Source organism: Trachurus japonicus, chromosome 23 (assembly GCF_045865225.1).
Source record: "Trachurus japonicus isolate A0001 chromosome 23, Traja_1.0".
NCBI lineage: Eukaryota > Metazoa > Chordata > Actinopteri > Carangiformes > Carangidae > Trachurus > Trachurus japonicus.
The window spans coordinates 20787091-20814263 of NC_140929.1; the positions used below are offsets into that span (position 1 = coordinate 20787091).

The 27173-nt window shown below is 42.5% G+C and overlaps 3 protein-coding genes across 3 annotated transcripts; all 3 read left to right on the top strand.

Moving 5' to 3' along the window:
* Positions 1-870: 870 nt before the first annotated feature.
* Positions 871-13843, top strand: gdi2 (GDP dissociation inhibitor 2). The gene is made up of 10 exons (XM_085769613.1): positions 871-1012; positions 7119-7226; positions 7505-7604; positions 7924-8058; positions 8185-8383; positions 8491-8622; positions 8874-8973; positions 10330-10501; positions 11927-12126; positions 12655-13843. The coding sequence occupies exons 1-10, from the start codon at positions 968-970 to the stop codon at positions 12805-12807; spliced, it is 1344 nt and encodes a 447-aa protein (XP_085625739.1). The 5' UTR covers positions 871-967; the 3' UTR covers positions 12808-13843.
* Positions 13844-15048: 1205 nt separating this feature from the next.
* asb13a.1 (ankyrin repeat and SOCS box containing 13a, tandem duplicate 1) lies at positions 15049-20185 on the top strand. Its single transcript, XM_085769061.1, has 6 exons — positions 15049-15197; positions 16689-16876; positions 18439-18595; positions 18682-18816; positions 19512-19703; positions 19802-20185. The coding sequence occupies exons 1-6, from the start codon at positions 15155-15157 to the stop codon at positions 19969-19971; spliced, it is 885 nt and encodes a 294-aa protein (XP_085625187.1). The 5' UTR covers positions 15049-15154; the 3' UTR covers positions 19972-20185.
* Positions 20186-20738: 553 nt separating this feature from the next.
* LOC146962911 (ankyrin repeat and SOCS box protein 13-like) lies at positions 20739-26710 on the top strand. Its single transcript, XM_085769062.1, has 6 exons — positions 20739-20892; positions 22423-22610; positions 22738-22894; positions 23601-23735; positions 25055-25246; positions 26359-26710. The coding sequence occupies exons 1-6, from the start codon at positions 20850-20852 to the stop codon at positions 26484-26486; spliced, it is 843 nt and encodes a 280-aa protein (XP_085625188.1). The 5' UTR covers positions 20739-20849; the 3' UTR covers positions 26487-26710.
* Positions 26711-27173: the final 463 nt, after the last annotated feature.

The following is a 27173-nucleotide window of genomic DNA, read 5'->3' on the forward strand; positions in this document are numbered from 1 at the left end:
CTGTTAGTTTGCAGTCTTCGTGGCTGGCTGGTGTGTTACTGCATATAAACACTGTGTATGTGTGTAAATGTGTATGAAATCAATGTATCCAGTGAACATAAAGAATAATGTTGCAATGAAACCTTTTGGAGAGATTTTCTTAACTTGAGGTTTTAGCTTTGCCTTGATCTTCTTAATGAATTTGGACTCCTCTTAGAATAGCTGCACCACAGTTACCATTAGTTCATTTGTCTGGTTTTATGGCCCATAATAACCAATCCTACACAGACCGACGTGGGACTTGGGTGAATTATGCTCCATGTTTGATTACTTAACAGGCGTGTCCATGCTTCCAGTGCAAACAGTGAAGTGAGACTACGTTGCACTGGAGGTCACTACTCCTCCATTGTTAGTGGAAATCTTAATCTGAAATGATGAGTTCCTGGTAGAATAGTATTTTTTTTCATTTATTGTTTTTATTTTTTAAAGTAAGATGCCTGTGAATGAGGATGAAAGTTTATCTCAGATATTTGGATGTATTCAACAGCAACAACAAAAAGCATGCAAATTAATAACTTTGAATAATACTTGCCATTATAGACCATATGGTTGGGAAGCAAACCAATGAATTTTTTTTTAATTCCTCTTCAGAAAATGTAAACTAATGGTAGTGAGCCCTGACGCAAATGGTTTTCAGATCTTGTAATATTCTAGCTGGCTAGTACGTGCATGGTCTCTCTCTCTATTATAAATCTATGCAGGAGACCAGGAATAGTAAGAAACCAAGCTGTAGTATTTTAATTCACGTACAAAGCCAAGCCGAGCTGTCAGTCGGACGCTTAGCACCGCCTCTCCGAGTGACTGACAGCGGAGAAGCCCCGCCCCCGAGGCGCCTGACGCTGAACCGCAGCCCCTTCTCATTTCCACTCCCGCAGGTCTCCATTTTCTTTCCCGATATTCTGAAGCCGAGGAGAAAAGATTTGGAAAAATGAATGAAGAATACGACGTTATCGTCCTGGGCACCGGACTCACGGTGAGAAACAGTCGAAACGTTGCGGGCGGCGGCGCGGGGGCGATTTGCAACCTGTTACCGACGCAGTTAGCAGCACTTGACAGGCTGCCTGCGCTCCGGGGCTAACTGGGCCTAATCAGCAGCACTGGCGCTAAGTAGCTAGCTTAGCCCGCTAACCCAGAACGAGCGTTACTTAATGGAAACTGTGAAGCAGCGGAGGCTAGCTGTTAGCTTTGTGCTACCTGCAGCCTGCTATCAATGCCCGGAAAGATCCGCGGTGCCCACGGTTAACTCAGACAGAGGTGAAAGCCCTCCGTGTGTCGCCGTGGTTACTGAGCTCCGTGTCGGCCGCGGACGCAGCTAAACCCGGCTACTCAGCCGGTTAACTACCCGGAGGTTGAGCGCCAAATCGAGCAGCTTTTCTCTGTCAAGATAAGATTATAACGCGGATGATTACCGTAGTTAGTCCGCTAACGTTAGCCGACCTAAATGAAGCTAACTAACGAGCCTGTAAAAGAGCCTGTAACGACGTGTCACAGCTTCATCGGTGAATCCTTTATTCACCGGGTCTGTAGACGTGGTTGCAGACTGAATGTGTATTTTTAGCTGGGGGGGGGACCACAAAGCAGCGACCTAACTCAGTCTGTGTCCAGTTTACGTTTAGGCTGACGAGTTGAATTGTTGCACACAGGCTTAATGTGGCTACTGTCGCAAAGCTGAAGAAGCCTCGGCTCTGTAGTTTCCCTTAACAACGAGGCATTTTGGGAGAAGCACGGACTGGCTGTGTGACAGTGTGACAGTATTACTCTGAATAGCTGCACTCATGTGGGCGACGATGCAACTGGTCTTCACAAACTTCAGCAATAAATTATTGACCCGTAACTTGAAGTTGAACTTCATCGCACCGTTTCAACTGAACGCTGAAAAGTAAATGGTCGGCGGCGGTGTGATATGAGGTGTGCACTGTGCAGTGTTGTGTGAGCTGTTTTCCCGTGAATGTAACGTTTTGTTTACCCGGAAATTAACGTCGTCAGCGTGAATCATGCCACAGCCTCACAAACAAAAAGCATAGTTCCCAACAGGCCTCCTGACTGTCAACTCTACATGGCTGAACCGTGTCGTGGTAGTCCCGTGATGGCTTTTATTGCAGGCCACTGGTCAGTTTCCTGTCAGCTCTCAGGGACTAGATTCTCTCTCTGCAGTTTTTTAATTTCTCATATTATGTGGAGCATTGATACACTTTTAAAATGAAAAAAACCGCCTGCAGCTCAGGTGTAATTTATTCTATCTAGAGAGCAAACATCGTAAAGTGTAAAGTGCTAGGCTCAGGCCAGAGAAAGGTAGCAGGGTAAAAGCAGTAAAGAAAGAAAGGGGGTTGGTTAAAAATTTGGTGGGCCGGGTGTTGATGTAGCTCACATTTGGGTGTGGTTCCACCAAGACTGAGGAACCGAAAGTACAGTCCGGACACACACTGCAAAGCGAGCCAAAGCTAGACTGACTGGCTGCCAGTTTGAAAAGCCCCGCACACAGAGGCTGAGGTGCTGTAGTTTACCCTTCACATGGTTTTAGTTCCCTGATGCAAATCAGTGACTTCGCTTCTGTAAGTCTGACAACTTCCCCATTCATCTTTCACTACAACACCAGCGTTGCGATGTCACTACACTACACTAACAAAACAGATGACACATCTATAACACTACTGTTCCAGTGTAATATGTGTGAGCAGTACTATTCACATTAGAAAGTACTTTGAGGTGACATCCACTCATTTTGTCTCCTTTTTTATCTTATATTGAATATAATGTAGAAGTAGTGACAAGGTACCACCTCTTTTTAAAATGCATCCATCCTCCTTCTGTATAGTAGACTATTAGCCCATCCTTTGTTTAAGCCGATGAAGAACAAGCGAGTATGGCAGCATTTCAGCAGATGAAGTGCTGACAGTTGAGTATCAATCACAACAACTGCAGTACTAGAAGGAAATGAGAACGGATGCTCAATGTAGTGGGAATGTGAAGATGAAGGTGATGTCATTGACATTTGTAAAGGGAACATGGTTTTTTTCTAACAGGAAAAAACTGCAGTGCGATAATATTCTACCAAATGTAAAATTTCTGCTTTTACAACTAACCGTAACAGTCTGTTAATTGATTAGCTGATCTCCAGAAAAATGTTATAGGCAACCGTCAATAATTGATAAACCCTGAAATAATTTATGAAGCATGAAGGACTTTTTACCTCTCTTTATGTTATGTGATGTTAAATTGATGATCTTGGGGGTTTTAGATCTCTGGTGGTCAGACAAAACCTCCCACCCCCCCACTGTTTTCAAGTTTTCTACATCAAATGATTAATCAAGAACATAGCTACTGCTGGCTTTGTGCCCATCAAAAGGAGGAAGCGGCGTTAAGGACAATAGGAACGAAGCTTGCCTTTTCAAAACAGAACAAATAACAAAGGGCAGTATGTATAGAAACTGAAATCGTCCACTGAAATACAACAAAGATTTTGAATCACTGTTGTTATTCATGATACAGTCATAAAAAAAACAACTCTATAAGCCAGACAGTTCTTGAGTGCCACAACAGATAAATGCAATGACAACAGCACAGTTGAACTGCACAAATCACAAAATACAGATATTTGATCATACCCTCGCAAGTTCAAATCTGTACTTACGCATTCTAATTGTTTTTTTCATGTTGAAAGAGGTGACAGTTTAATAGATATTGACGCTGATGTCTGCAGGGAGGCATTGATGAATGATGACTCATCAGTCAATTAATTCTTCCTCTCATTGCTGCGCTTTTGATTTCAAATAACGTCTTGCTCTGGTGGGTTTGGTGCTTTGAAAGCAAACGCATTAGAAGAATAGTCCTCACTGAGGTGAGGGCTAATGGGGACCCACAATAAAACTAAAAGTAAAAAACATTCTTGTGACCTGAAACACTCAAGAAACAAGTCTGTTGGAGATTTTAGTTTAAGCTTGTATCGTCATGCTGTGATTGTGATGTCTTATCATGTGACTGTGATCCTTTTGAACTGCGGAGACCCATCCAGCTGTGGCTCTGTGCGTTGGACTTTGCCGCCTCTCAGATTTTTTTATGGGTCTTATGTGTTAAAAATTGAACAGGGCCTTTGCCTCTGCTCCTAATTTGGCTTAATTTTCTGCCTGAGTGTATCCTGGATCAGTTTGTTTTCCTCTCCGTCAGCATGGCTACTACCATCTGGCTGAGGTAGTGATGACTGGGCTGCCCCCGGCTCTGTGTCCAAGCCCGTATTTATATAAGCAGCAGCAGCAGCAGCAGCAGCAGCAGCAGCAGGCCAGTTTGTCACATGTCAACCACAAGGAGCGACAGTGACACATCAGGACAGCTCCGTCTTCCACCGAGACTCGTCCGTAGCCATACTGTGCGTCCTTCAAGTGGCTGGTATTGCAGCGTCATACAGTGGATGAAGCATTTACAGACAGACGTGATCAGGTTTCACTGCAGTGCGTTATTTTTGGGACAGCACCTATGTAGATGTTAGCTCTGAGGTTCACGGGGCCACGTCCTGTCAACTGTGAGATCACGTTGAGAATACAGCAAAACCATGAACAGGCTTCCTGAGCCGAGGCTCTTGTGCATTGGGCGTAAACGTAAATACAAGAGGATGACAGGGTGAAGCCGGCCTTGAGAGCACAACATGATTCCATTGAAATCGGATGATAGTGCCATAGCAACACGACCATAGTGAGAAATATTTACTTAATTAACTGACATAATGATATTTTTAAGTGGGAACATTGATGTTCAGACCAAGCTTTGTGACGGATGTGACTTCCCATTCCTCCTCTGTACGGATGTCGTGTGAAGACGAGAGCTGCTCTAAAGACTGATGACGAATGGTTGGAGTTGACACGAAGGTTTACTCTGCCTGGAAATGCAGCATATACACAAATTGTGCAACACACGGTTTCTGTGGTGAACAACAGCTCTGACAGTGCCCAGGTGTTAGCTTCCTAGTGTCTTCATGTCTGTTGCTTAAACTCTTTTCAGTCCTTCCAGAAAAACACGGTTATGCAAATTCAACGCATAATCAGCCAAACTCCGCACATTTATGTGGCGGCCACATTTTTTCAAAGACACCGCACTTTCACTGCATAAATTGCAGATTTCCATGCAAAATGAGCAGAATATGCGGGGCTGGCATGATTTCATAATCCCTGCATTTCCGTTGCAAAATCATATCTATCTTTGCAGAAAGTTGAAAAATGTTGCGTTTACACATAAGAGCAGCCATTTTCCTGTTGCTTTGGAAACGTTATGAAGTGACGTCATGGGAAAGCTGCAAACCCCGTAAAGAAGACATGATGAAGTCTGCAAATCAGAAAAGTCAATCATTTGCCAACAAAAATAGACCAAGCAAATAGCTACTTCTGTAAAACAGGAAGCACACGTTCAATTTTATTGTTTAATTTATTCATTTTACAGAAGTTGTAGCGTATTCTATTCTTATTGTAAAGCTACAGAACTTGTTTGACTCGGAAATGTTTTTTAAGTTTGAGCCATGTGTTTATTCAGGTCTGAAATATAACAAGATGAGAACTTAATTATTCCCAGCACTTTCTATGATGTAGTATCGTTGCTTATCATAAGAAGTCATTAGAAATGACTCTTCACATTAAGGTAGTAGCCTAGTGAGAACAGAGTGTTGGGGGAATCATTTTATCAAACTGCAATTTTTGCAAATTCCTGCAATTTCATTACATTTTTCAAGAAAACGTGGCGCATAATCAAGGATTTTTGCCGGCAACAATCACAAAAAAACATTTTTCTGGGAGGACTGTCTTTTCGCTGTGTCCAGTTTACCGTTTTCTACATCAGTTTGTGGACCTGACTGGTTGATTTAATGGTTGAGGTGAGAGTGGAAAGTTTATGAATCAGGATTGTGTCATCTGTAACGCAGCTGCTGCTCTTAAAGCTCACGGTCAGCAGTTGACATTGAGCCTTTAACTCATAGTATAATAGCTGTGGAAACAAACAGATGTGAAGATCCACATCACTTCCTGTTAGAACATATAGGCCGAGCCACGTTGACCTTTGAATAGTAAGATGCTTTGTTGTTAGTTTTTTGTCATGTGAGGAACAAGTTACACCACATACTGTCAGGAAGTATAAGCTGCTATTCAAGTAGTAAAAGTTTTAAAGTCCACACAGTCACATGACACAGCCGGCGTTTCTCGCATCCACAAACTCACGGGATTGTAATCGGATTAAGGCCTTTGACCGCTGGGAATTCCAGACTCTGGCAAACATGCTGATTTTTCCCGATCATTACCGAGCCTCTGGAACCTGAACTGTTTGATCATCCTCAGCTCCTCTGAAACATGGCTGAGTGGGTGTGTCAGACCTCAGTTCATAGCTCCTGCTCCTTTATATAAAATTATAGTGATAAGGCCTTAACTCAACCACATCCATATAGTCTGATGATGCTGATCTAGTGTTAAACTGTTGGTCAAAACCTACAATGTAGATGTCTACAGTAGATAATTCCTTGTGAGTATAAATCCAGTTTTGTGTGGTTCTGTTGGCTAAGAACAGATCACCATGTCTGCTTGTGGCTAATCCAGTGAGTTAAATACTTGATTTTTTTTGCAGTGTATTATCTGTATTGGACTGTCTGTGTTATAGAAAGACATAGGACACAAGGGGAGAGAGACGGCTCTAGTGGGATAGTCGTATCTGTAATGTTTAACAGAGATGAGCTGCTGACGGAAACAGTATTCTGTGACTGTCTGCAGAGGACTTTGCACAACAGTAGTTGCTCCAGTGATCTGTTCCAACTGGACCGAGCCCACCGAGGACAAAACTTTTCATCCATACAGATGAGAGGATTAAACGGCACGGCCGCGCCAGACGGGGGATCACAGCGGTCCAGTTGTTTGGATGTGGTGGACGTGGCGATGACTGGAATGAGTTGAATGCATCTAATCGCAGGAACAAAACCTAGACTATTGAAAAAAAATCTGCCCGGTGTTTAATCATAAAAAGAGATGACTTGCCATACCAGTGGGATGCAGGAGAGGCAGACTTTGATAACCCGTTGATCTTTGTCTTGTTCTCCGCGTGTCTTCTCCCAACAGGAATGCATTCTCTCGGGCATTATGTCGGTGAAGGGGAAGAAGGTTCTGCACATGGACCGCAACTCCTACTACGGAGCTGAGAGTGCATCCATCACACCGCTGGAAGACGTGAGTTCACCTCTAACACCCTCTGCTTTGGACTTAACACATTAAGTATTAGATTATAAAGTATATATATATATTTTTTTTAGAAATAAACACGATCTATAACTTTTATTAACATGATGGTTTATTCTTGAGCAGCCTTGTGCTTGGAAGACCATACATGGACCTTGACCATGAGCTTAGTTAAACATTTTTGTGAAATGTTATTTCCTGAAAAAGTGCTGATTTAGTGCAGTAAGCCCAACTCTAACGGTTATCTTTATCTTTATGTCTCCCTGCAGCTCTACAAGCGCTTCAACATTCCTGGCAGCCCTCCTGAGTCAATGGGAAAAGGCCGGGACTGGAACGTGGATCTCATCCCTAAATTTCTTATGGCCAATGGTAAACTGACCCACCTGTATATCACATGCAGCTTGTGACCCAGATCTCAGATCTTTAGCCAAAAAGGGCGCCATGCAAAGTGTTTAACCAAATATGTGCAATTTGATCTGTGAGTTTTAGCCCAGTTCATTGTGTATGTTGTTGATTCTTTACTTCTGATGTATCATAGTACAATCAGGAATCACAAGTGGCTCTTAACTGCAGCCAGAAAAGATCAATAAAGGAGTAAAAATTAGAAGGATGTTAATGTTTTGATAAATAGTTTCAGGATTTCATTTTTTTTGGACAAGTACAGATGATGTTTGTGTGTGTCTCTCAGGTCAGCTGGTCCGCATGCTGCTGATTACACAGGTGACTCGCTACCTGGACTTCAAAGTGATCGAAGGCAGTTATGTGTACAAGGGAGGCAAAATCTACAAAGTCCCCTCCACTGAGACTGAGGCTCTGGCATCCAGTAAGTTATTGGAGAACACAGAAAAATGACTAGGCAGGATTATGAAGGCTTGAAACAACAGGCTTGTTTTTCTCCCGCTCTGCGTTGGCGGTGGTTCATTAAAAGTCTTCTCCCTGTCTTCAAAAGGTCTGATGGGTTTGTTTGAGAAACGGCGCTTCAGAAAGTTTCTCATCTTCATCGCCAACTTCGACGAGAACGACCCCAAAACCATGGAGGGCGTCGACCCGCACAAGACGACAATGAGGGCCATTTTCCAAAAGTTCAGCCTTGGCCAGGAAGTCATCGACTTCACCGGACACTCCCTCGCCCTCTACCGCACAGACGAGTCAGTGTTTTTTTTTCTCGATACGCGTTGTGTCTATACTTTTAGACCTTGTCGTTGTGTTGCCGTCCTTCGGTAGATTCTAACAGTCTTCATCTGTCTTCACACAGTTACCTGGATCAACCTTGCAGCGAATCAATAAACAGGATAAAGCTTTACAGTGAGTCCCTGGCCAGATACGGCAAGAGCCCATACCTCTACCCACTGTACGGCCTGGGAGAGCTGCCACAAGGCTTTGCCAGGTATGATGACGTGTGACACTTGCATTTGTCGTGTCTGTGCATTGTTTGCACAAGGACATTTAATTGCTTCAAGTCACATCACAAAATGAAATCACATATCAGCTCTTTATGTTCAAAAGTTCAGCATTATTTATGTCAATTTATTGAACAGCACAAGAAATGTTCATTCCTGTGCTGAATATGTGAATGTTTTCTGAAAGTGTAAAGGTGTAGACAGTTGTCATTGATATATGATTGTGTTTCCTTTCCAGGCTGAGTGCGATCTACGGTGGAACGTATATGTTGAACAAGCCCATCGAAGAGATCGTGATGGAGAACGGGAAGGTGGTGGGAGTCAAGTCTGAGGGAGAGGTGAGGGTTCATATCTGTGTACAACACTTATTTTATTTTATTTTAATGTTTATTTTGCAGGGACGATACATACAACATTGCCACAAAGAATGAAAAATGCGATGCATACAAGACGTCTAGCTTCAGCTAATTTGCAGTCCAGTCTTCACTGGAGTGTAAAAAACCAACACAAGACACATTATGAAACCTCCAGTTCAGTTTCCTCAAACCCTAAATATGGGGAGTCCTGGTAACACTGGCTACCAGTTGTCGTCTCTGCTTCATGGGTCCAGTTGTGTTGATGGCAACTGACCATCACAACTCAGTCCTATGACTTCACCACTGGGTTTGTTACCATGTGATTTGAATCACAGCACAGAGATGCAATTCAGTCACACTGGATTCAGCATCCCAGTTGGTTAACCAGCCATGTGTCCACATGGGAGTTTAAAGGGATAGTTCAACATTTTGGCAAATCGCCATAATCCCTATAGTTTTAGCAGTAGGTTTGTTACCTTTAATTCACTTTATGCACAGCTACACTACTTCCTGAAATAATCCAGCTCGTTTAATTCCTGTCTTACATTATTGGACCAACTAATTAATCCAGGTGTGTCCGAGTAGTCACAGTGGTCAGACACACCTGGATTAATCAGTTGGTCCAATAATGTAAAACAGGAATTAAATGAGCTGGCTTATTTCAGGAAGTAGTGTAGCTGTGCATAAAGTGAATTGTCAGTGCAAGCTGTTTTTAGAACGGCGGAGCAGAGCCGCAAGCTGCTCAGAGCTACACTACGGAGGCTCATGGGATTTCTTGGTTTCCCTCATCAAACTCATCAAATACACAATCCAACAACTCCAAAACGCTCTGGTGGACAAGTTGTGACCTGCACATTCACCACGCTATGAGATAATAACACAACGTTACGAGACAGTTGTTTTTGAGGTAAATTCTCTGCATTTGCCTCAACAACAACTCCGTCTTGTAACGTTGCGTCATTACCTCATAGCGTGGTGAATGTGCAGGTCACAACTTGTCCACCAGAGCGTTGTGGAGTTGTTGGACTGCACCAATCAAATGAGTGTTATTGACAGGGCCAGACAGAGTCACAGATTTCTGCACGTCTGCAGCTTTTACGAAATAAGAACACAGTTCACATCAGTCTGCTGGAGATATGTACTCACTGAGCACTTTTCAAACACCGTAATACAGCTGGGTGGGGCCTCAGGGCCTCTGAGACTGTGCTCCATATTGACATGACGGCATCACAGCATCTTTCTCCATTCTGATGTTTGATCACTTGAAGTTGTACAAGCATAATCTGCATCATCATACATTATTAAAGCTCGTATTTCCGTGACCTTTGCCCACCACAGATCGCCAGGTGCAAGCAGCTGATCTGCGACCCCAGCTACATCATGGACCGCGCCACCAAAGTGGGTCAGGTGATCAGAGTCATCTGCGTCTTAAGTCACCCCATCAGCAACACCGGCGACATCAACTCCTGCCAGATCATCATCCCCCAGAACCAGGTCAACAGGAAGCACGGTGAGGAACCACCTTCATACTCTTTAGTTTTATTATTTTCACAGTAGAGGGAAACAGATGAATGCCTGAACACCGTTAAGCTCCTGAAGAAAACCAGATACTTCTGCTCCACAGTAGGGCTGCCACGATTAGTCGACTAGTCACGACTACGTCGACTATTAAAATCGTCGACAACTAATTTAATAGTCGATGCGTCGTTGTTTGTTTGTTTTTTTAATTTTGTTTTTCTCTCAAAACTGCTGCCGCACCTTCCACACACGCACCCGCCGCCGCAGCCGCAGCCGCCCACCACACACACACATGCATATGCACTCACTCACTCAGTACACATAGGTGTTCTCTCTCTTTTCTCTCTCTACCTGTCTTGTCCCTCATCAAGCGGCACCGGTGTAACCCTCCGCCCGCCCCCCCGCCGCCGCCACCACCGCTCCTCACCCTCTCTCTCTCTCTCTCGTCTGTCGTTTTAAATGAGAAGCACTACTAGCAGCGGTAGCTACCGCCGGTCCATCGTTTTAAATCACGGACTGAAAAACAGCCGTTAGTCATTTAAAAATAAAACCGCGGACTTTGAGAGTCGGTGTTGGAGAACTAGAATGTTACCGCGTCTGGTCACAGCGTCGTGGTCACGTAATGAGCGCTCATCTTAACGAGCAAGTCTTCTCTCCCGGCGTAAAACTACGTCAATATTTTCCGGTAGCTTCTCATCACAGTCCGCACCTTGCAGAGTTTGAGCTGCACCTCAGTTTCACTTGTTTTCATTTGACAGAGTTTCACACAGAACCTTCTGGTGGAGTCTTTCCATGTTTCTCCCTCTGTGACAGTAAAAAGGGAACATTTAATTTTTTTCAGACAAGACGATTGTCTTATAAACTATTCGATTTTTTTTAACAGAACGACTAGCCTATTATTTACACTGAGCAAGTTATATTTGAATGATAAGCCTACCAAAACTTTATTATTGTGAATAATTCCTTAGTTTCAGGTGTCTACCTCATTTTATTTAAATGTAGCTGTTTAATGCCAGAGACAAATGAAGGAAAGAAAAACCTAAAAAACCTTAAGTATTTATTTTGGTGTTGTTTAGGCCAGTGCCTTATCCTTATTTTACTCAGCTGTTTGCACTTTATGCTACAGTTAAAGCTGCATATATGTTTAATGAACTATCATCTTAATTGTCTTTATTTTTAGTTAGCATATACTTTAAACACTTCAAGCTGAAAGCTAATGATGGTATATAAGAGCAGCTGCATGCTGGTGCGATAATCTGTATGTTTTGCATTCAATTTACGTATGATCCGATTAGTCGACTAATCGAAAAAAATAGTCGGTGACTAGTCGACTATCAAAATAATCGTTTGTGGCAGCCCTACTCCACAGTCACACCAGCAGTGTATTTACTGTAGTTTTCTCTCTCCTTCTCTCCAGACATCTACGTTTGTATGATCTCCTTTGCTCACAACGTGGCAGCACAGGGCAAATACATCGCCATCGTCAGCACTACAGTGGAGACAAACAACCCCGAGAAAGAGATCAAGCCGGCCCTGGACCTACTGGAGCCCATCGAGCAGAAGTTTGTCAGCATTAGTGACCAGTACGGACCCACTGACATGGGCACTGACAGCCAGGTAAAACCACCGACACTCTATGAAACACAAAGGACCTCACTAAACTACACTACGCAACAGAACTCCCGACAGAATCCATTTGGATAAGATCTGAGAGATGTTATAATTATTTTTTATTATTATGTTATTATTATTATTATTTTTATCCATATATCCCACCAAGGAATTCAAATTAATTCATAAAGACAGGCTATCATATAGAAGTGTAGTTATTTAGATAGTTGCACCTTTCTGTCAATGCACAGCAAATTCCATAACAAATATGAATCTCATTCTACTAATACTGCATCATATTTTGTGTGTGTGTGTGTGGAGTTGAGTCATCGTTATTATTATTTATAGTAATATGTGTAAAGTAACAGATGAATTTACTGGCCATATTTGCAGCACTGTGCTGTTTTGCTGCCACCTTGTGTGCACTTGAGAAGTCGTCAGCATTAGTTCTGAGAAAGTTTCCATTTTAGAGGATTGGAAACAAACCAACTCAAAAGAACTTCTTCCTGTAACCTTTCTGTCTCTTCTCTCCAGATTTTCATCTCCCGTACATACGACGCCACGACTCACTTTGAGACCACCTGTGACGACATCAAGGACATCTACCGGAGGATGACCGGCTCAGAATTTGACTTTGCCGAGATGGAGCGCAGGAAGCAGGACATCTTCGGCGACGCCGCAGAGTAGAGGGGCGCCCCGCATCACTTCTGATCATCAAAGACAACGCTGCCGACAACTGAAATCTTACAAAAAATAGAAAAACCTACACAAAAATGTACACACCAATGGGCGGGGCTGATTATCCAAGTATACGGCCCGCCCATTGAGGAAATTCATGATATATAGAGAGATATGATATAGAATTGTTGGATAGGGTTCAGGGAGGGAGCTATGCTTTTTCAAATCACATTCAGGTGGATGGTTAGGCCTAACACACAGTAATACCTGACATTACACTGCTTCATCATGTCAAGATGACGCATAGTCCAAAGATGCCAAATAAAAATGATAACTCATAATCAATATCGGACAGAGCGTGTGTGGAGGGGAAACTATTTTTTTCTGTCATTGTATAAAAGGTGTTTGGAAGAAATATGATACCTGCACATAAGTTATTTTTCTCTCCAGGTATTTTTCCATGTCAGGGTGTGAGAAAAGTGGCTTCGTTTTCGTGCGTCTGAGTAAAATCATGACTAGCTGAGTGTTCCTCGCAGGGTGTGGGCCACCCGAACTCATCTAGGCCCATCAACAGTGATCAGCTGTGTGAGGCGGCACCTCCCCCTGCCCGCTTAAATTGTCAGATTTTAGGAATTAAAAAATGGTTTAGTGGTGTGCGTGCTTGATATTTTTGTGTGTCTTTATGCCCCCCAACTCTTCAGCACAGCAAGACGGTAAACTGTAAACTACACCACAAGGTGACTATAGTCCAGCATAAACTACCTGAACCTGTTTTCAACAGTCAGTTAATATAACGCATAAGTGGAGATGTATTAGTTCTTGTATTATGCAAAAATGATGGAAAACTCGAGCATTGACAGCAGATTGATGGGAAGTGTGGTTTGACTGTAATTGCTTAAGAAGGACCAAATGTGTACTGCAGCAGTATTGAATTGATGGGAGCCCTGTGATATCTTCTGTTTTCAACAACTGTTAAAAAAAAACCATCGTGGGCTCAAATGATTTCTGTACTGCAAAGTAAAAAACAACTTTGTCAAAAACAAAATCTGTGTTTCATTTATTTGTTCAATCTCTCCTTAACACATGAGTGTGCACAACACAAGTGAAAAGATATTTGTTGGGGCAGTTGCAGACTCCTTTAGACGAGTTACTGATTTTTTTTTGTTTTTTAAATCTGTGGTGCATATTGTAGCCTCCCACCAGGACAGTTGAAGATGTTCAGCATTTTTTTAATATTACATATATATTGCATCTTTATTTGGAGATGTTGGTCACTTGTTTCTAACAATAAGTGTTTTAATCCATAAATTAAAAACTGATGTTTAAAAATACCACTCTTACATTGGCTGCAGATGTTCAAATAAAGCAGAATTCAAAATGTTTTCAAAAATTCAGTTTTTGATATTTGCCAAACTTCATCAACCATGACACCAAAATAATTGTCAATTATTTTTCAGGAAGAATTAAGTGGCTGGTATATGTTAGCAGTACAGTGTACAGCCAAAGGTTTTCATGCACTATAGGCTCAGTTTTTCAAAAACACCAGGTTTTTGTGGAGGACCGTCTGAAGATGCAGTGTAGCACATCTGGTGACAATAGGCTTTATGCACAGCTCCACTACTTCCTGATCTTAAGCCAGCTCCTTTATTTCCTGTCTTCCATTATTGGACAAACTGATTAATCCAGGTGTGTCTGACCTCACAACAATGGTCCGAGTCGTCAGACACACCTGGATTAATCAGTTTGTCCAATAATGGAAGACAGGAAATAAAGGAGCTGGCTAAAGTTCAGGAAGTAGTGGAGCTGTGCATAAAGCCCGTTGAGCAAAAATTGTGGGACAAGAAAGGTTTAATAAGTTTTACAGTTTTTGAAAGAAGAAAAAACAGTGATGGACTTCATAATTTGCACTGGACTTAATCGTACAAAATATAGCCTAGTATAAGGGCTACATTCTGGTTAAAGTTGCAAAATTGTAGCAGGTAGGCTACAGCTGATTTGTTAGGAATTGTCAAAGTTTTGTGCAAAGTTTGGTGATTTTTCATAGGAACTGGAAGTAGGATTTCCTAGGAAGAAGAAGAAGATGATGACATCAATTTTCAGTTTGTTTACATTCAGTTTTAACATATTGTGTTTGTGTCCCACAGGGTTGAGGACGTGAGAAATATGTCGACACACTGCTGAGTGGTCAGGGCGCTTGTAGAACTACGAGTCCCACAATCCCCCGCTGCTGCTGCTCCTCCACCCGGCGCTGTAACGCTATACCCCCGTGCTGCTGGTGGTGTGTAACGGTCTAATGGCTGTGAGTGTTGAGGTTTACCACCACCACCACCACTGACCCGCGGTGAACGGCACCAACATGGAGATGACCGCAGCGCGCCGCTCCTTTCTCTGCGACATCGGTGAGTGTCGGAGCTCTCACAGCAGGGAGTGTGTTGTCTGTCTGAGCTGTGTGTGTGTGTGTGTGTGTCCACTCTGTTGTGATGTTGTTCAAGTCTCATGATGACACACACTCTCCTGCTCGTGCCTGGCTCGTGCTGCCACTACTGAGGAGCAGAGATTGAGCTCAAAGTAACGACAGTAACGTAGGAGTAAAGAGTGACTAATAATAACATCTATAAAGTAGTTCCTGAAGTTACTGCTGAGGAGCTAACAGCTACTTTAAAGTGGCTATTTTAAGCAACAGGCTGCATGAAGACATAAGTAACCATTTATCATGTTTTTTTTTTTTGTTGTTGTTGTTGTTTTTTTTTTTACAGTGAATGAACACTTGGTGAAAGGGTATATATTGGAATTTCTTAATTGAATACATTTTAATTATTTTAGAATAGAATAGAAGGACTTTATTGTCCACCGTAGTGGAAATGTGTCTTCTTTTAATTTAATTGTTATTTATTATTCATAACTATTATTAGTATTTGTATTGCTAATGGGCCTCTAGATGTAAAGCAGAAGTAAGCGGAATATTTATAAGTCTTAAACAGTTATATCTTCCGACGGCAATCACTTAAAGTGTTTGGTCTGAAACACTGGTCTGTCAGTCACTCTGCTCTGCTCTGAGCCGAGGAGAAAACTTTCCTTGTATCCTACAACCTTTATCCAATGAGGAGAGAGAACGGCATAAAGGGGCGGTCCTCTCTGTGTGTGCAGCCAAGGGATGCGCGTGGATGTGGTGACGTAGGGACGAGGGCGGGGACTGCTAACTCCATCGGCTGACAGGAAGTTAGACAAAACCACCGGATCACTTACTTCTGCTTTAAGTATCTATCTATCTATCTATCTATCTATCTATCTATCTATCTATCTATCTATCTATCTATCTATCTATCTATCTATCTATCTATCTATCTATCTATCTATCTATCTATCTATCTATCTATCTATCTATCTATCGTGATTATGGGGTCCACTGCAAGCAAATGTTATCATTATGTTATGTTTTTAAAATTATTTTTTACATTAAAAAAGAGACAAGCAATATTAAAATAAGGACAAAATGGTATAGTCATAAGTTTTTGTTTTTTTAATTAGTCATTATTTTTGTTGTTGGCCTTCTGTGTGGAGTTTGCATGTTCTCCCGTGCATGTCTCTTCCTACCACAGACCAAAGACATGCAAGTTAGGTTAATTGGTGACTCTAAATTGCCCATAGGTGTGAATGGGAGTATGACTGGTTGTCTGTCTGTATATGTTCGCCCTGTGATAGACTGGCGACCTGTTCAGGGGTGTGTCACAACCCTAGTGAGGGTAAGTGGTACAGAAAATGAATGAATATTTGTAGTTTATTGCAACATTTTCACTCTGCATTATTAGAGTATAGAACAGCTGAACAGATCTTGGGTTGTACATACTGTATGTGTGTATGTGCTGCTGACATGTTGATGTGTGTCTCAGGCTTCTGGGCGGACCGGACGGCCCTGCATGAGGCGGCGTCCCAAGGCCGAGTCCTGCAGCTGGCTCAGCTGCTGGAGAGCGGAGCCTCGGTCAACATGGTGACGGTGGACAACATCACTCCGCTCCACGAGGCCAGCATACAGGCTCATCCCAAGTGTGTCCAGCTGCTGCTGGAGGCCGGAGCCCAGGTGAGACAGACCCACATCACAGCTGACTGGTTCAGATACAAAGACATGCATTGATTCTATTTGACAGTTTGTTATAAAACATGATACATCTCTGCACCATAGTTAACACAATAAAGCCACTGGGCTAATTTCCATCGCGGTCCCTAAATAAACATCAAACATCCTGAAGATCAAAGGAGTCCATGAAAAGTAAATAGGCTACATAAATACACTACGATTAGTGTCTGAACCCAAGAAACTGACTGAGTCTTTGGCATTGATTTCAGTGTCTCCAACTAACGTGATGTCTTTTTTAAAGAGACAACGAGGAGTTTTGGAAAAGTGAAGTGTTTTCACTACATTTATGAGCCTCCGTACCGTGAAATTCTTTGACCGGCGCAAGACAGACTCATGTTTTCATTCATCAAGAATTAAAGTCAGAGGTTGGAAGACGATCACATACCGTCGTAGTTCCGACCATAAACAGTGATTCGGCGGCGTTATTCTCATGATTCACCACGAAACCGAAAGTAAAGAAACGCTGGTCGGCTCGCCCAGCATTTCCACCACCACTAATAATAACAAAATAACCATAGAGACAAAACCATAGATTTATCGAAAATGGGCCCATTAACAAGTGGTAACGTAGATTCATCCACATTAACGTGAGACTTTTTTATAACCAAATAAAAACTCCTTGTTGTCCCTTTAATTTCATTTCTTTGATCCAAACAAAACCGATTCAGTTTTCCCTAGATGAAGTGATAACCTGTCAGCAACGTTTCAACGTTTTCCAGGCCAAGAACCCCCAAACTAATGGAGGGATGAAGCAGGGACCCTTACTTTTTATTATTATAAAATTGTGTATTAAATTAAACTGGGCCTAATACCATGTATAAACATACCCTAGATTCAAATACTAAGCTATTCAAACAATACACAGGTTCATATATTCATGTTTTTATTTTAAAGGTACAGTGAGTAGGATGGCCGTGCCACTGTCATTTATAAACATGCCTTCTTATATTAACAATGTCTGTCACTTGCATTAAAATCATGCATACAAACTATTATAATTGATGTTTTTATTTAAGCATAAATGTGGAAACTAAATTATATAATCAATCAAAAAATTTCATGACCCCCCTGCAGTACCTCTGCGGACCCCCTAGGGGTCACGGACCCCCTGTTGAAGACCTCTGCTTTAGACTATGTTTTTATCTTTGTGAAACTACTAGTGCTGAATCATCCACATATAAAAACAATTCACATGAACATACAGACAGGTCAGGTCGTTTATAAAAGAAAGAAAAGTTAAGATAAAATGCACAAACAAACTGGGACATCTTATCATAAGCACCGGTGAGGCAATCCAACAGAGAATAAATACTCTCTTTGTGGATTTTTGGAGCAAACAACAAACTCAAATATTACAATGGATAGGATACCTCTGTCAATTTAAAAATGAACTGGATCGCACACATGTTAGTATGTCTGCCCACTTCTCTGTATCAGACCAATTCTGCTAAAGTGTGACAGTTATCTCAAGTCGAGATAGAAAAACTAAAGTGTGACTTTTTCAGGTGGATGTGCGGACCATCCACGGCAGCACCCCTCTGTGTAACGCCTGTGGCGCCGGCAGTCTGGAGTGTGTCAAGCTGCTGCTGGAGCATGGAGCCAAAGTGAACCCGTCCCTCACAGCGCTCACTGCCTCACCTCTCCATGAAGCCTGCATACGAGGTAACACCTCCAGCAGCAGCAGCTCAGCCAGAGAGCCACTCATATCACACCTCTTCTCTTTGAATGAAACTGTACCTTCCTCTCAGGCAATGTGGACGTTGTGAGGCTGGTGATAGCCAGCGGTGCCCAGCTGGAGGCGTATGACGTCCACTTTGGTCCTCCACTCCACATCACTTGTGCTAAAGGACACCTGGACTGTGTGAGGGAGCTACTGATGGCAGGTCAGATTGAATTTCACACATATTTACCCACTACCATGTTCTTCTCTACTTCTGTCAGTTTTACTTTTGGTCGAGAATGTCCTACATTTCCCACAATGCCCACATCAACTCACTAGGAAGAGGCCTGCAGGTTTTGCCAATATGTTTACGTTCTGAAGAAGCTGAATGCTCATGTAACTTGTTTTTTGGGCCAAAAGTTGTTGCTTCCTCCATTTTGATGGAGCTATTTCATCATGTTAAAGGGATACTTCACCCAAAATCAATAATTCACCAATTTTCTACTCACCGTCATGCCAAGGATTCAAAAGTGAACTCTATCCGCCGCCATTATATGAAAATCCGTTGCCAGCTGGACCCCCCCTGGAACTCCAAAAGCCTTTGATGACTCAGAAAGTTCTCTGAACCCTTCCTTGGCATGACAGTGAGTAGAAAATTGGTGAATTATTGATTTTGGGTGAACTATCCCTATAAAAGTTGCCTCACATTTTAACACAATGACCTTTGCCCTTTTAGTGACTAATGAGAAAACTATGGAAAACTACATGCTGGACAAAAGTATACCATGCTGTAGGACCATGAATACAGACTTATTTGCAGATGTATAACACTGTGTGAGTGTGGGTTGCACCAGGTTATTTGAGCTGTAGCTTCCATAAATGTTTAAAACAGGCCTGAGCTTTTGCACTTTTTTGCAGGTGCCAACGTGAATTCAGTGAGGTTCCATGAGACAGCTTTACACCACGCGGCACGGGTCCACATGGTGGACATGATCGAGCTGTTGGTGCAGTTCGGAGCCAACTTGTACGCTAGCGACAACGATGGAAGAAAACCCGCAGACTACGCAACACCCGTGTCATCCTCTTACTCCTGCCTCATGTTTTATGAAAGTAAATCCCTGAACTGCCTACAAGTCATCTCTTCTGACAGTTTTTGCCTCTGAGTCATGATGATGTGCCTCTAAAAACCCCTCCCCCCCTCTCTCCAGGTAACCCCCTGAGCCTGCAGCAGCTCTGCAGAGTGGCTGTGAGGAGGATGCTGGGTACCAGGGCCTCAGAGGTCATAGGTCAACTGAACATATCCCCCCGCATCTGCAGCTACCTCCAGTACTGTGACCGCCCCCCATCGCTACACAGGGACACACTGATGGATGTATGAGAGACTGCAGCATGGACAGCATGGACAACATGTCCGCTCCCTCATAAGTCTTAAATGTAGGCTATGTCATGTGACCCAAGAATGGCGCCATAATGTCATATTTAAATTATGTCCATGTTGTTGTATTGTGAGATAATGACGTGAATTATGTATCATTATTTATTTTGTCAAGAAATAAATTGTGGTCGAGTGTGCCGTTACCCGTCTGGCGTTAAGAACAGGGTTCTTACGGATCCTTAAAAAGTCTTAAAAGGCATTGAATTCATTTATCTAAAAACAAGGCCTTAATTGGCATTAAAATGTCTTAAATCAATTTTTCAAAAGTCTTAAAAATGTTAACACATGGTAAGTGGTATTTTATGGTTGTAATTAGTCTCAAATCTCAAAATAATTGGTAACATTTCGACATAGAGAAGTTAGTGGCGGCCGTCACCTCCAGCTCCCGTGTCAGTGTTTTTATTTTTATTTTCCAGACTTTTTATGCATTTATTTTGAAAGGACAGCTGGAAAGAGACACAATCCAATGTTCATGTAGCAGTCACTTTACCTTGGATCACATAGGAAAGTGGGTAAAATTGTCCCTAACCCTATGTAATTGATGTGGTGTTTTTTTTTCTTCTTTTTTCTGCATTTGTGTTTATTATGAAGTCAGTCTTAAATTAAATTTCAAGTGGCTTTAAAAAAGTCTTAAATTTAACTTGGCTTAAGCTGTAGGAACCCTGAAGAACTACAAGTCCCAGCATGCACTTGGACTCCCAGGTATGACGCTCGTCCTGCTGCCGCATGTAAACACTAGCAGGACGGCTGTTTACAAACCCCTCGCGCCTCGCTGTTTGTGAGTTATCGTCGCTGTTCCCGCCCGGACACCGAGCAGGAGGATGGAGGTGGAAAACACTCAGCCCTACTTCTTCGGAGACATCGGTGAGTGAGTTAAGACCCAACATGGCCGCTGAGGCTGCCGGTGTTACAGCGGAATATGACCCAGTTTGACAGCTAACGTGCTGCTGCTCCCCGGCGTGTTGTGCTGACTGTGGCGAGCTGTCAACACTGTAGCTACTGTGGACTGAATGTTGTGCTGTTAGTCTCACAAATGAATGTTGTACCGCTGTAATAGCGTTTAGTATAGAGAGTAAACAGTGCTGCATGTTGGTAAATTACATTTCTCATACTGTATGTGGTAGGTTACAGACATTATGCAGCGTGTTTCTGTTCGCTTTAAATAACAATTATTTATTTATTTTCCACATATGATATGATATAGGTATAGCCTACATTGGTATGCAAAAGTTTGGACACCCCTGGTCAAAATTTCTGTTAATGCGAACAGTTGAGCAAGTGGAAGATGAAATGATTTCCAAAAGTTCTGCTTTGCTTCCCTTTTTCACTTCAAAAATAATACACAGATATTGCCTAAACTATTCCACAGAGTGTTTCATGTTTGACTGTGTGTCTTTTGGAGATCATTTCATCTTCCACTTGCTTCACATTTCAGTTCACATTAACAGAAATTTTGACCATGGTTGCCCAAACTTTTGCATGCCACTATATGCCCAGTAGACACAGGTGTCTGAATATTCTAATCTATATGAAACCTGTGAACAATTTTCATTAATTGACACAAGCTGTATCTCACCAGACAGTATCTTTGACAAAATGTCTGAGAATTTCTCATGACTCACATCAGCCTACTGTTTTCATAGTTCACTTTTTGTTCACCTCATAAAATTAATTTTCCTAAATGTAAACCAACATTGGCTAAAGAAACAGGCAATCTTCATTTCATTTATGGCAACCTTTTTCTGGGTTATGACTGTTCTGTTATAAGTTGCTATCACTGTGTGTGACCTAGAATCAGACTGAGGGAGGTGGCATTTGAGTATTTTTGCAGTTAGCGCAGATCTAGTGAAGCTATGCTAAAAGAGATAGTGAGCCACTGGTAGTTTGCTAGCCACCTATACACATTAGAAATTCTATATCCATCCCATACCCTGTCAATACATGCTGATATACAGAGTCTGAGGCCTACTTCCCAGAAGTCATCTATTGTGTATGTGCTGTTTTGATAAATTGAATATATTGTTCACATTATTGTTAAGAACATGTCACACCATATGAAAATTCACATTATAGATGTTTTTTTTTATTAACAGATTTGACTATTTCATATTTGTTATAAACGTAGTTCCTCATGTATGCAGTGACAACAATACATCCAGCTCAGTTTCCAGGGGAAATAGAGAGGCAGCTTCATCAGAGATCCAAAATTTTCTAAATTAAGACTCCAATTAGTAAAAGACTGACTGGGTTGAGGTCTCAAAGGACGAGGAGCAGAAACCACTTCTCAGGAGGGAGAACAAATGGATGAGTGGGGAAAAGTCTGAGATCCATGTCAGTGTGTGTATGAAGAGAAGAGCAGGAGATAATATGAGTGTGTGATGTGTTGTCCTGCAGGCTGCTGGTCAGAGAGAACAGAGGTGCACAAGGCGGCGTCCCTCGGCCAGGCCTCCCAGCTGCAGAGTCTCATCCAGGGCGGAGCTTCGGTCAACGTCGTGGCTGTGGACTCCATCACGCCGCTGCACGAGGCCTGCGTCCGTGGACAGGCCCAGTGTGTCCGGCTGCTGCTGGACGCTGGGGCCCAGGTGAGGCAGAGAGCCGGTCAGGTGGATGGAAGGAAGAGGAAAATATCAGAGAGTTTAGGGGTCAGCGTGATGTTGTAGGACTTGGTTGCAGCAGTTTCATATCTATAACTCTATGTTTATATCTGAGGTGGATGCGAGGAACGTGGACGGCAGCACCCCGCTGTGTGAAGCCTGCTCCGCTGGGAGTCTGGAGTGTGTGAGGCTCTTACTGGAGCACGGCGCTAAGGCCAACCCTGCCCTCACCTCTCGCACTGCCTCCCCTCTCCATGAGGCCTGCATGGGAGGTGAGTGTTTGAACTTGCATCGCACATCCTTTAAAGGGATAGTTCAACATTTTAGTAAATTGGCCCATTGCCATAATAATAATAGTTTTAGCAGTAGGTTTGTTACCTTTAATTGTCGGTGCAAGCTACTTTTTAGAACGGCGGAGCAGAGCCATGAGCTGCTCAGAGCTACGCTATGGAGGCTAATGGGATTTCTTGGTTTTCCTCATCAAACTCATCAAATACACAATCCAACAACTCCAAAACGCTCTGGTGGACAAGTTGTGACCTGCACATTCACCACGCTATGAGATAATAACGGAGCATTATGAGACAGAGTTGTTTTCGGGGTAAATGCAGAGACTGCTTCCCAAAAAACTGCCCTCAACAGGAACGCGGTTTTGCATGAATTTACCTTGAAAACTACTCCGTCTCGTAAAGTCCTGTATTATCTCATAGTGTGGTGAATGTGCAGGTCACAACTTGTCCACCAGAGCGTTTTGGAGTTGGATTCTATTTGATAGTTGATGGGAAACCAGACAACTCCGTAGGTAACAAACCTACTCTAAAACAGCTTGCACCGACAATTAAAGGTAACAAATCAAAAAATTTGCCAAAATGTTGAACTATCTGTTTAACTTCAGTGGAATCAAATTTACCCAGTTTTTAAAGGCTGATGTTCATTTTTATGAGTAAAAGGCACAGCACTCTGTTGTTTGTATTTCAGGTAACGCCGACTGCGTGAAGCTTCTGATTAGCACGGGTGCTTGTCTCGAGGCGTATGACCTTTACTACGGGACTCCCCTTCTCGTGGCTTGTGTTAACCAACACATAGATTGTGTTAAAGTGCTCCTCAATGCCGGTGAGTGTAAGCGCAGAGTAAATAACAAAATATTACATTACAGAAAGGAAGTTCATCTAAAGACAAACAAAACACAACAAAACCAAAAAGGGTGGAAGTTGGAAGGGAAAAAACAAAGAAGATGTGATCAAAAAGTCAGGCCACTTAGCACTTTTCCTCAGCCTCAAAGGAAAATGTCATGAGGTCAAGGTAAGATGTGAGGGAAAATTGTTTTAGGAAAAGTTATTGTGGTAGTGGCATAAAGTCATTTTGAGGCAGAAAACCCCATTTTACTACAACACCAAAATGTAAAATACATTGTTGACAAGGAAAAAACAGAAGAGAAAGCAACTGTTTCACAGTGATGATGAAGAAGAAACCAGGTTCGTATCTGAGCAGATCCAGAGGCACAATGCCTCTACAAACATTTCTAGGTGGTAGAAAGAGCCTCTTTTGCTTTTACTGTGGGTTATTGTTACTAATCAGACGATTGCTTTCACCAGAGGAGACAGGTTGTTCTGTAAATGTATTCAAAGGTAGAACAGACAGACGGGCGACACTCAAACAGGAAAAGACAACAGAGAACAAGCAAAGTGCAGGTACTGTAGTAGATTCACAGTGAGGCTTCCTTCAATATATTGCCATGACAGGGCACAACAATGTGTCAGAAGTAGCTGTCAATAAGTCTTTAAAAACGAATAAAGAAAAAAGAAATCCCACGATGGCTTATACGACTTTCTCAACTTCTAGAATTTATTGAAAACTTCTTCATGTCTTATGAAAAATAGAGAATTTTCTCTTAAAGGTTGAGCTTTTCAATGATTGATAGGCCGGTAAGACACACTTATTAAACTTGGTCTTGTTACCGAACTCCAGTGTTTGGCTGTGGTGTATTTAGCTTGTAATAATCAATAGACAGTGATTTCCTTATCCTATTTGCTTATCGTATTCAAATTAATATTAATTTAATGAAGCTCAGTGGGATGACCTCATGGTTTTAAATGGAAGTGGTCGGTAAGATATTCACAGCAGTATGTTTGAGTATGAATATGAGTCAAAACATTGAAGCTGACAGTCTTTCTAAGGCCTGAGACACACACTGGCTGTGAGCCGTGTGCATTGGGGCTGCAGAATGTCGACCTTTTGGTGCCCATGGTAACAGCTTAGACAGGATACACTGCGTGAGGTGGTATGTGATATGTGTGTGAGGTGGTGTGAGACTCAGGGCTGTTGTGCATCATTATCAGAGATTTTATACATGTTTTTGAATTTCTAGACTGATCAGAAATGTAACACCACCTCCCTCCTCCAGACTTTAATGTCCATCTGTCTCCCTGTAGGAGCTAAAGTGAACGCTACCAGACTGCATGAAACTCCACTGCACCACGCGGCGAAAAACATGGGGGTGGAGATGATCGAGACGCTGGTGGAGTTCGGGGCCAACATCAACGCCAGAGACCAGCACAACAAGAGACCTGTGGACTACACAACACCCGGCTCGCCCTCTGCAACCTGCCTACAGTTCTATGAGAGTAGGTTACTCACAAAACACATGATCACTGATTAACATGAGCACCCTGTTCACGTTGCTGCCTTTAAACCTATACAACACTGCAGTTGTATAGGTTTATCTCCACTGTACCAGCAGATGGCAGGCAACCATCACTTTTCACTCGCTGGAAGTCCCAGCTCAGTGACAGTGATGTTTAACCATGATGCTCATGTGTAGGTTAGCCACTGTGAGAGGGGGATGACTTGTACGTCTTATTTCCAGTAACAAGTGGAGGATAAGCTTTAAAGGGATAGTTTAACATTTTGAAAAATTGGCCCATTGCCATAATCCTTATAGTCATAGCAGTAGGTTCATTACCTGTAATTGTCGGTGCAAGCTATTTTTAGAACGGCAGAGCAGAGCCGCCAGCTGCTCAGAGCTCTCCTTAGCGGAGGCTCATGGGATTTCTTGGTTTCCCTCATCAAACTCATCAAAATCCAACAACTCCAAAACGCTCTCACGGACAAGTTGTGACCTGCACATTCACCACGCTATGAGATAATAACGGAACGTTACGAGACAGAGTTGTTTTCAAGGTAAATTTACCTTGAAAACAACTCAGTCTCGTATGGAAAACCGCTGATTCCCGTTGGGGGCAGTTTTTCAGCAAGCAGTCTCTGCATTTGCCTCGAAAACAACTCTATCTCGTAACGTTCCGTTATTATCTATACGATCGCGCGCACCCCGGCTGTCGAAGCTTCGATTTTGATCGATTTTATGTCTGCGAAGCTTCGATTATCAAAATATGATAATCGTTGACAGCCCTAGTATTTGACGAGTTTGATGAGGGAAACCAAGAAATCCCATGAGCCTCCGTAGCGTAGCTCTGAGCAGCTTGCACCGACAATTATAGGAAACGAACCTACTCCTAAAACTATAGGGATTATGGCAATTGGCCAATTTGCCAAAATGTTGAACTATCCCTTTAAAGTGAAAACATTCAGTTTTTGTCATCATTGCTGATGTGATATTTGAAGCTCAGATATGAATCAAAGAAAAAAGAGACCTGTCACCTTCTGTTCATCATTGTGAAATACTTAGCATCATTATAATGACGTACTCAAACCTGTAACACTTGTGTTCTGTCTGTAGCCACGCCCATGAGTCTGCAGCAGCTCAGCAGGTTGGCTGTGAGGAAGAAGCTAGGCACCAGAGCTCTGAAGGTCATAGGTCAACTGGACATACCGAAACTCATCATCAGCTACCTCTGCTATCAGTGAGAGCTGGATCACTGCTCACAGAGAGAGACTGGACATTCACTGCTTTCAGTTTTAACAGTAGATTTAAAGGTTAGTGATGAGCACACAAACACATCGGTTTTCAATGACCTGAGCTGGGACTCCTGTCTGCCCTGTGGAATATCTTAATATGGAATATGAGTCTAGCACAGCAGTGGTTCCCGCAGTGGTTTATCCTGCTGTTTCCCTTTTCCATTCTCTTTTAAAATAACAGATGAAACATTTTGATTACAGATGCCCTGTGGAGTTATATCTACGTTACTCACCAACATGTTGTGGGCATTTCCACTTTCCTCATGTTAATATCCATTTCCACCAGTTTGCAGTATTTCTGTTCCCAGGGCATCTTCAGGTATCAAACATTAGAATCAGTTTTGTTGCAGGTGACAGCCTGACAGCTCACAGTTGCTGGTTATCACAGATATAAAGGCTTCAGGCTTTGCTGCTTGTTAGTTTTTCAGTTGCACAGAGATAGTGACTGCGATGGAAAAGACCTGAAATAAGGCTTTAGAAGGCCTCAGCACAATCTAAGCCATCCAAGTATGAGCGGACCTAAAGAATAACACTAAGTCTATGCTTATCAGTTTACATATGACAAAAAAAACAAGACTAGAAGGTTTTGGAACCACTGCATTAGGTTAATCAGACAGAGTCAAGGCACTGAGGAAC

Bases quoted from the DNA above. Each gene is read 5' to 3' on its own strand.
- LOC146962911 (XM_085769062.1), top strand. From the start codon at position 20,850: ATGGAGGTGGAAAACACTCAGCCCTACTTCTTCGGAGACATCG. The intron at 22,611-22,737 runs GTGAGGCAGAGA...TTTATATCTGAG, and splicing joins TGCTGGACGCTGGGGCCCAG to GTGGATGCGAGGAACGTGGA. The intron at 23,736-25,054 runs GTGAGTGTAAGC...GTCTCCCTGTAG, and splicing joins TAAAGTGCTCCTCAATGCCG to GAGCTAAAGTGAACGCTACC.
- asb13a.1 (XM_085769061.1), top strand. From the start codon at position 15,155: ATGGAGATGACCGCAGCGCGCCGCTCCTTTCTCTGCGACATCG. The intron at 15,198-16,688 runs GTGAGTGTCGGA...TGTGTGTCTCAG, and splicing joins CTCCTTTCTCTGCGACATCG to GCTTCTGGGCGGACCGGACG. The intron at 19,704-19,801 runs GTAAATCCCTGA...CCCTCTCTCCAG, and splicing joins CTGCCTCATGTTTTATGAAA to GTAACCCCCTGAGCCTGCAG.
- gdi2 (XM_085769613.1), top strand. From the start codon at position 968: ATGAATGAAGAATACGACGTTATCGTCCTGGGCACCGGACTCACG. The intron at 1,013-7,118 runs GTGAGAAACAGT...TTCTCCCAACAG, and splicing joins TCCTGGGCACCGGACTCACG to GAATGCATTCTCTCGGGCAT. The intron at 10,502-11,926 runs GTGAGGAACCAC...CCTTCTCTCCAG, and splicing joins CCAGGTCAACAGGAAGCACG to ACATCTACGTTTGTATGATC.